The following is a 10,051-nucleotide window of genomic DNA, read 5'->3' as shown; positions in this document are numbered from 1 at the left end:
TGGCACTTGCCGACAGGTATTGTACAAATCTTCCATAATATCGTTTCCTTTTGTTTTCAATTGCCCGGTTTAGGAATAGTTATCTTCCTATCTAAAAAATATTATTATTATTTGTGAAATTCCAATTATGCTTGACACTTGTATTGGTAATGGTTTACGACCATAATCGACTGATGGAATTTGTACTATTTTATCTATTAACAGTTATTTACTAACCTCTATTTAATCTTTTACAGCGTATAGCTTGCTGCATATCACCGGAATCTGAACATGAAGCGATTCGAGGCGGTGCTCCCGTTAGTCGCTTTACCTGGCGACACTGGCTTTATGTGTAATTAGCGTAAATTGCTGCTTATTTCCACTAAACTACTGGTAACGCGACTCCTATCTATATATATATATGTGTATCAATTTCCACTGGCTCGGTCGCCAGTTCGAAAACAAAAGCTAGACGATAAGTGTATTGGAGGCTATATTTCTGAATTAGAAACTAGAAACATTAGACCAATGTTGACATATAACCTAAATTACATTTATTACGGATTATTTAATAATTTTGACAAGAGATTGTTAAAATCTTGTTGAATCCTGTAGATTTTATTAAGAAAAAATTCTGAAAAGTCAAGAAAATCCTGCTTCATATGATTAAATCTAAAAATTATTACTGAAACGCTTCAATATACAATAAATATTCGCAAAGCTGTCCTGCCAAATAATTAACATTTAACTATGATAATAAACAACAATATAGTTAAGATATTTAGTAATATGTACCTTAAATTATGAACGTAGATTACCATCAGTTTCTTCTCCCATAACACATTTACAAAAACATCGTTGTCTCTGGTTTTCAAAATGATTAAGATAATATGATGATATGTAGTTATGATACGTAGTAATATTTATGTATAATCTAACTAGAAATATAAATACTAGGTCTTTATAATGTGTGAAGAAAAAGTTTCATATATTTTCCGAAATTTAATTATCAACATCATGTCCATGTTTTTATATCTCTAGTCAGTCTATACATGTCTATACATACAGTCTATATGTTTTGTACCGATGTTTCGGCAGTGTAAACCGACGGTTACACATAATCCGTAGATGTAGATTGTAGACGTTGATATATTTTGTTGATTGTTAGTTAAGAAATTTATATTTTAAAAATATATATTTTTGTTACGTTACGTAGTGTAATATTTAATAATTAATATATTAAGCTTAATGAATATTCTGCATAGATCTATAATAACTAGTTTTTTTTTATATTATACGCTATTTTAAAGCATTAAATGTTTTTAAAAAGTTACAATATTAGTGTTGTTAATGCTACTTATCTGTGTATCATTATATCTTGAAATTGATATTTCTTTTAATTCAATGTAATAAATAGATTTAGATATCGTCCTTAAATGGACCAATATCTCAAACAACTGTGACACATACACAATAATCTTGTAAATAATCGTATTTAATAACCTATTTATGTATAACGACTATGTAGAATGAATATATATTTTGTAGAAAAGCTTAAATCAAAATTTAGATGCTTGTGAAATGTGTACATTTAATATATATAATATATAAAAACAATAACCATTACTTTAGAAACATTGATAGTATTTATTAGTTTCAATGTCTTTTTAATGTTAAATATATAATTGTAATAATAATACGTAAATGTGCCGTACAATCAGGTTCACTTCTTGCGGCACAATTAACACTTAAACTACAAGTGTAACGGAAGGAATAATATTGTAAGCTAGAGAGAAATAGGTACTCACCAGCTCGATGACCGCTTCACCTCCTGCAGGTGCCTGGTCTCTGACAGTGTTAACCGAGTCAAGTCTATAGGCGCCAACGATGCTGCCTGAAGTTGTACCGTAATGATTTCAAACGTGAAACCGAATTTCGAGCGACCCCGTTTTCTAACAGAAATTGACACGCCCGTTGTGTCTTCACGTTGCCATACAAGCAACCACTTCAAATGACTTATTTGCACACGTGTACCAGATCGACCCGCTTGGCTGCTGGATTACGACTTTTTTTCCCACATCTCTCCGCAGACCCCGCGCTCATCCGAACTGGAGATAGATTTTTCGTCTACCCGCCCGTGCGGGGGAAAAAAATAAGCGCGGTTACCCGCATTAACACGCGAAATTCAAATTATCTTCGCCATAATTTGAATTCCGAACCCGTACAATCTGTACTAACCAATAAATGTATTTAAAAATTAAAATTTCATTCCTTGATATGCTCTATACAAACAAAAACTTAAAGAATTCATAATGTTCAGTAAAACCTACGATAAATTGAAACTAAAAAGCATATATTCGTGACATAAATAAACATGCTACCATATAGATCGTTATGTAATTAGAAAATAATACTCATTTAGTTACTATGTAAAACCATATATATTCTTTACATGCTCCGGGCGAGTTAAAACTGTATTAAAATCTTGTATCGTGTTATGTAAATATTTGTTCAGTCATAAATGTATTGGAATTGTATGTAAATGTTAACGTGAACTGTGTTCATCTGTGTATAAATAAATGTGTTAGTCAACTGTGACAATTTGTTTTATTATCATTCAATGATAGATAAAAGGCTACCAAACTCCCCACGGGTAATGATAAAAGCCATAAACAATATTTTCATTCGAAATATTAGTAAGAGCACACACCTATAACTAAACTATCGTAGAACAGTTGTGCGATTGTCGATTGTTTCGCAGCAAATTCAACTGTTTAGTTGCACAACTAAAAATCGAGTAGTATGCGCACCTCCATATACGCTCATAGGAATCGAAGCAAGACTAAACAGTTGTGCGATAGTTTAAAGGTTTGCGCGCGCTCTCACAACTTACTTACTACAGATAATAAAAAATACTATTATACTATACTAGCTTACTAGTTAATGCCTTAACATTAGATGAACAAATTCCAGGACAAAAGACGATGTTCTCAAAGAAAGATTTTTAAAAGTAAATACGCCCAGAAAAATATGTAATATGGTAAAAGAACAAAAAACGTAGGCATGCTATTGATTTATACAACATACTCACAGTACTCCCGTACGAATAAAATCACTAAATCGACCCTTAGTTCTACTTAATTTGTACTACATATTTAGAGTTAGCTTTTAATGACAACTTTTCTTTGCTAAAGCAACTAGATGGATTTAAACAAATACTTTTTTCGCGGGTATACAAAATGTACTGCGATCTTCAGAAGCCTGTAGACCTGAAGCCCAAACGGAAAGGATTTTGAAATTTGATGCATTGCCTATTTAAGGCGTTCCTTTCTTTAAACATAGGGTTTAATAAGATCGAAAATCCTAAACAATAACCAACGTATTATTCATTTTAAAAAATCTGCATTCAATACTTTCTATGATAATAAGACTATATTAAATCAACCGGGAATGCTATATAAAACTTAACTCTAACTCGCAGAACAAGTGAAACTGCGTGTGAAGGAACGTTGGCTGTGCAATGGCAGACTTGTCATGTAGATTTCAATTCAATATTCAGTAATTTATTTGTAAGATATAATAAAACGCTTTACTTTATGATTAGGCATAACAGTAACATCACTTACGGTATTAATTTAAAGTGTTTAGTTGTTAAGACCTTTGTGATTTAATGTGGGCTAATAAGATAGTGCAATTACAAGAAAACACTGTACGTTATCACCGAATCGATATAACGACGAAAGATTCATAAATTGCCGTGAATTCATTATCGTTATGTCAACAAACTTATGAGATAAGTGGAGGTAAAGATAATTAAGTTTTTTCTAGTAGTTTTTACTTACCACTTCTTTTTACGTATACTTGTAACATCAAGAAACATATGTTTACGATATTTTTATTGATGTAAGTAGTGCGCGAAATTAAACCATTTTTGACCGACTTTCCAAAGGAAGGAGGTACTCAATTCATCTGTATATTATTTTTAATCAATTTTACTTTAGATTTAACTCATTATTCCATAACATTTTAAAATTAGATTATATCTTTAAGTAAAATCCCGTAGCTAGTTGGTATAATTAATACATCGAAAACTTGGTATTAATGTTTCTTACATTATTGTCTTATTAGGATTGAGTCATACAGTGTGAATCATTTTAAGTTACAATAGTATTGCTACTGTTGTGTTAATTACATGTAAATTGAAACTATGAAGATGGAATAATAACTGTAGACATTCAACATTGAAGAGTTTTTTTTAATGATTCAGTCAATTAATGAAAGTAAAATTTCTGTTGTTGATTTTCACCTATAAATATTAATAGACATTCTGACATGATCAAATAGTTATATTATTGTTTGAAGTGTGATGATAAATTTGAAGAAGATTAGAAAAACGAAAACCTGGAATTTCAGTCAATTATTAATGAGTGCTACAATGTAAACAATTTTAAAATTCTATTTTTTAATCTTCATTTAAATACTAGCTTGGATAAACTAGATAATGAGTGGATACTCAATTTCTCTTCTGCCTGGTAATAAAAATATTTTGTAAGTACCCTAAAACCATGTAGCCATTCTGGAGATATCTTCAAATTATCCCTCCAATCTTTTGTATTTATGATATTACTAACTTTAAACAGCATTTCCATTGGTATGGAATTATAGAAAATAGCCTATGTATTCTTCCAGATTAGTTCTACATCTGTGTCATATTTCATCAAAACCTATTCTGTAGTTTTGACTACAAGTTATACCAAACATCCATCCATCTAAATGTCAGCATTGATAGTATTAGTAAGATAAAAGTAATCTCAATGTCAGTCCATACATACTTATTCATGACTTTCATTGTATTAGTTTGATAGTTATGTTTCTGTTGTAATTATAATTATCATCTATCTATCTGTATAAGGTTACATTGAAATCAGCTCTGGAAGCTTGGCAACTATTTTGGTGCAATTCCTTCTTAATATCAAACTAATATTATAAATGCAAAAGTTTACATTGATGGATGGATTTGTTAGAGTTTGTAGCCTAAACAGCTAAACTGATTTTGATTAAATTTGGTATAGATGTAGAGGATAATCTAGAAGAACACATAGGCTATCTACATTTGTATTTTTAATTTCGTGCAGATGGAGATGCAGGCAAAAGCTAGTTATTTATATTTTGTTATAAATTATTTTCAACTAGGAACATTCAAAGCCGATACAAAAAAGGGCATTTATAACATCATATTTGAAATGTTTAATTTTATCAATATTTTTCTATTTGAATTAATGTGTATTATTCATATAATCCTTTCTCTTGAATCACTCTATCTGTTAAAAAAACTGTATCTAAATGTGTTGTGTACTTTTAAAGATGTAAGCATACATAGGGACAAACAGCGGGAAGGATCTTTGTTTTGTAATTAATGATGAAGTGTAAATGTTTTATTTCTTTATTATTTAAAGATTCCAGGTGTCATCATGTCTTTGGAGAGGGAATCTGTGGGTGTGATGCCCCAGGTCAACCTGGGGAATGCCTCGGTGGACCCCAGGTCACAACTGCTACAAGAGATGAGGGAGCAGAACTTTGATATGATTCGATTTGCCTCATATCGAACTGCATGTAAACTACGATATGTACAGAAGAAATGTAATTGTGAGTAATACTTATATTACTATTCGCTTTCGCCCACAACTTTGTTCGCGTGGAGTAAATTGAGTAACCTTGTGTAATTCTAGACTATCTTCTATGTCTATGCCCAAATATATTGAGAGTCGTTCAGCCGTTGGGGCTACGAACTTTAACAAACATCCATCCATCTAAATGCAATTAGAATATTAGTATGATCAGTAAGATTATAAGAAATGCACGTATTGCGTGAAAGGTGACATGATCAAGAAGGGAGTTATGACTAAGATGAAGGATGATATAGTTATTTGAAGGGCGAAAACCCGCAGCGCCATTGATACTAAGATTGTAGTTTTTAAAACTTTTTCAATACAATTTATCAATAATTTTCCTTTACAGTACATGTGATAGATATATGGAATGTAATAGAAGCATTCAGAGAGAATGCATTGAACACGTTAGAGCCGAATGCGTGTGTTAATGTAACAAGACTGGAGACTCTAGTATCTTCTTTGTATCACAATTTAAATAAAAGATTACCACCTGCACATCAAGTGTCGGTGGAGGCTTGCTCTGCATTATTACTGAATTGGTTACTATCGGCATATAGTACTGGGTAAGTTGGTATCAATTTTAAGACTAAAATTTATTGCGAAACTTCAGGAACAATCCATATTTGCGACTTGTTGCTGATATCATTATCACCAGCTCACTAGATGTCCCCACTGCAGGTTATTTCCAACCGTCACTCTGCTCTGTCTCCACATGGGGACAGATGAGAATAACGAGTTTCATCCGTCCCACCTTTTAGTTTTACTATCACCAATAAGGTGACAGGTGCGATTCCATCTGAATAAGATATATAGTAATTTCAACCGTCCCCTCGTCGCAAAAGGTGGGACGGATGAAACTTATTATTCTCATCTGTTAGCACATGGGAACAGAGCCGGGTGACGGTTGGGAATAATCCCCAACTTAGGGAGTCGGAGCCTACCCCAAATTAGGGGTGAATAGGCCATTGTTGCTGACATAAATAATAGTAATAATTGTGAATTAACGATTATTTTGACTCTAAATTGCTTGATTTTATTCTGATATATTACTATTATCTTAGTAAATAATTTTATAATGGAATTTTTTTTTTTTCAGTGATAATGTAGGCAAAATAAGAGTGTTTTCTATTAAAGTGGCATTAGCTACAATGTGTGCTGGGAAACTAATGGATAAGTTAAGATGTGAGTAACAAGACTTAATACTATTTTACAATTAGAGTATACACATACCAAAAAAATGTAGAAAAACGTAGCTTGCCAATTACTACCAAGTCATATACACATACCAGTTTAATAAAACAGTAGAATGCCAGCTTACAAGACTACAAGACAAGATGTCATTATCAATCTTTGCAATCTCCCTACTTTTTACAGGAATACAGTTAGCGATTACTCATGCCTCTAGCTGGCATGTGTAAGTATCTTGCATTTAAGTGTGCCTTCTACTGGCATATGTATTCTCCTCTTTATGCCTGATTCACACTTGTCCAGTACAGTTAGTCAGAAGTGCTTACTGTATGTTTGTATTCAACTGGTATAACATGAACATTAACTAGTGCCAGTGAGTCAAAACAATCCATCCCTTAACTGCGCTACTATCTAACAGTACTGGACAAATCTAACACTTTTCTTCTTGACATTTTCTTTATAATTGTATATTTTGTATTGTATATGTATATAACTAAATTAAAAAAAAGTGTGAACCAGGCATTAAGGTCAGTCAACTTTGCAACTATCAAGGATTTTAATTTCGTCTTTTCAATATTTAGATTATTAAATTAAATGTATGTCTTAAGGCAGGGGTGGCGAACATTTATCTATCAAAGTGCCATTTTTTATAAAAACGTTTAATGCGGTCTTAGACGTGCCATCGAATAATATTGACCGTGATTACGTCAATTCTATGGTGCACCTATTTCATAATTTTTCGTACTGTTTTTATGACTATCGACGAGCCGGAAATATTTTTTCATGTGCCATTTATGGCAAACGTGCCTGTGGTTTGCCACCCCTGTCTTAAGGTGTAGTATAATTAGGTCATCAATGTAATATAACAAGTGTAACATAAGCGGTTGACCACACCGCAGACATATTCTCTCAACTATCGGACGGCAATGGCCACCTGCTGGTGAAGCGGCTATCGGATTACTTGCGAGAAGTGCTGGCGCTGCCCGCTGCGGTTTACGAGTCGCCCTCATTCTCTTACAATGATACATTAGCCTTGTCTATATTCAATCAGGTGGGTTTAAAATCTCTATCTATACTTCTATACTAATATTATAAAGCGTAACACACACTACTTCGTGGCGTAGGATGTCAGCAATCACAGCATATTTTTGAATAAATATTTCTTTAATAAAAGGCCCTAAACTTACGACACGCTTTAGGCTATATATTTTCACGCTATTAAACTTAGGGGTAATTAAATTGGAAAAAAATCCTTCTTGTGGGAGTGGGACCTTAAACTACAAGTTCAACATTAAGGAACCAAGCTTATTATGGTAACGGTAATTTTGACATTTGCAATTGAGAATTTGACAAATAAAAACAACAAAAAAGTTTAAAAACATTATTCAGACAGAATTCATATTTTTTTTGTAGTTTTTAACTATCTTTCTTCTTTGGATATAAAAGGAAATTAAGAAATAACTTTATGTACTTTCTGCTAATTAAGAATGTATAAATCAATGTTTATAAATTTCTTGTTTCAGAATGGAAAAATAACAGTAAACGATTTCTTGGACACACTGATGTCGGATCCGGGACCTCCTTGTCTCGTCTGGTTACCGCTGTTACATCGTTTAGCTAGCGTTGAAAATGGTAATTATGGTTTTAATTAATTTGTTTTAAATTAACTTAAAAATGTTGCATATCTTGTCATATTTATCTTTTAAAAGAATCGAGATAAATATCACAGCGACCCCCAAACTTGAGACATGAATGCATTCATGGAAATTTATTTTTATTGTAGAGTCCTTTCAAAATACTGTAATATTTTTTAATTATTATTACTTTTCTTCTTAAGCTTTTGGGACCCCCGATTTAAATTTCTATAACCACAACACAGACCCTGTAGTAGAATCCCATAGGGCCATCTCAACCACATAACCGTGAACCAAGTTATTATGCATAGTTACCATGCATAGTATATTAATTCAATGGAAATTATAAATTAATACATCACTAACTGATGCTCTCTTTCCCACGTGAAGGATTTTTTCCAATGTATTTACCCCCCCCCCCAAATTTAAAAGGGTGTCGAAGTGTACGGCTTTTTATTGAAGAAGGGATTATTCAAAATTATGCTATGATTGCTGACCTAGGCGTGAAGTGGAAGCAATTCCACGTTTCGTCTGATAAGTGTGGTGCCGGAGGCCTAATTTTAGTCCCTTTACCTTTCCACCCTTTTCTTAAGTGGGAAGCAAAAGTGGATTTGACGTTGGAGGAGACGCATAGGAAGGGGCAATGTCCTCTTTATATGCGTCTCCTTCGTCAATGAAGGGTAGGCAACGCATGTGCAATTGCGGATGTCTATGGGCAGTGGCCGCTTTTCTTTTCCGTGGATTCAGGTGACCGCTTGCTCGTTTGCCACCTTATACTATGAAAAAAAAAAACGTCGGAAGTATGTCTTTACGCTTTATTATATTAGTATAGGTTAAAAAAATATTGTTTTAGTGGTGCACCCGCTGGCGTGCAGCGTGTGCCGGCGCGGCTCGCTGACGGGGTTCCGGTACCGCTGCACGCGCTGCGCCGCATACACGCTCTGCCAGGACTGCTTCTGGCGCGGCCGCGTCTCCCCGCCGCACACCAATGAACACGAAGTCAAGGAGTATGCCGCTTATGTAAGTTTATTTAGTTTTTTTTATTTATAACACTAACTGTTCCCGCGCGGCTTCACCCACATGAAGTTATGTAATATGTTGCATGAAATATGTTCTAGACCTCCACTGTCAAATTCACTTTAACTTCTTATCCTATCCTAATAAAAAATGTAGATAGGAAAAGAGTCCAAAGTAAGGACATCGATACTCAAAATAGACATTGATTATCCAGAAATTCAAATAAAATGCTATTACTCCAAGACAAGTTCTTCACCGGACAAGGCCACCTTTTGTCCTCCAATATTAACTCTTCCATCTTCGATACACTTTCCTTTTGTTCCTTTTCATGTAATTTTTTAAATCTTCTAACGTTCCAATCCTTGTTGCTTGCCCGCTACGGGTACTAACTGTAGGTGATTTATTATTATAATAAACATTAATATCGAGTTAATAATTTAATTTAGAATAGATAAGTAGCTGTATCATCCGTCATCTCAGTCATCACTCCCTTCTTGATCATGTCACCTTACACGCAATCCATTCATCTCTTTCTACATCTACCTCTACCGGTGTACACTT

At 33.4% G+C, this 10,051-nt stretch overlaps 2 protein-coding genes across 2 annotated transcripts in view; both read left to right on the top strand.

Moving 5' to 3' along the window:
• LOC106111713 (sodium-dependent noradrenaline transporter-like) overlaps positions 1 to 335 on the top strand; it is an 11,155-nt gene extending 10,820 nt beyond the window's left edge. The window contains exon 20 of the mRNA XM_013293856.1: positions 237 to 335. Coding sequence (XP_013149310.1) covers positions 237 to 335 — 99 coding nt within the window. The remainder of the gene's footprint in view (positions 1 to 236) is intronic.
• A 3,154-nt stretch (positions 336 to 3,489) lies between these two features.
• LOC106111712 (dystrobrevin beta) overlaps positions 3,490 to 10,051 on the top strand; it is a 14,441-nt gene continuing 7,879 nt past the window's right edge. The window contains exons 1-7 of the mRNA XM_013293855.1: positions 3,490 to 3,782; positions 5,436 to 5,625; positions 5,998 to 6,214; positions 6,748 to 6,833; positions 7,739 to 7,890; positions 8,363 to 8,471; positions 9,327 to 9,493. Of these exons, the coding sequence (XP_013149309.1) occupies positions 5,451 to 5,625; positions 5,998 to 6,214; positions 6,748 to 6,833; positions 7,739 to 7,890; positions 8,363 to 8,471; positions 9,327 to 9,493 (906 nt within the window). The 5' untranslated portion in view covers positions 3,490 to 3,782; positions 5,436 to 5,450. The remainder of the gene's footprint in view (positions 3,783 to 5,435; positions 5,626 to 5,997; positions 6,215 to 6,747; positions 6,834 to 7,738; positions 7,891 to 8,362; positions 8,472 to 9,326; positions 9,494 to 10,051) is intronic.

Source organism: Papilio polytes, unplaced genomic scaffold, assembly GCF_000836215.1.
Source record: "Papilio polytes unplaced genomic scaffold, Ppol_1.0 DF824146.1, whole genome shotgun sequence".
Lineage (NCBI taxonomy): Eukaryota > Metazoa > Arthropoda > Insecta > Lepidoptera > Papilionidae > Papilio > Papilio polytes.
Note: the sequence above shows the minus strand (reverse complement) of the source record. Positions and strands in the feature narration are given on the sequence as shown.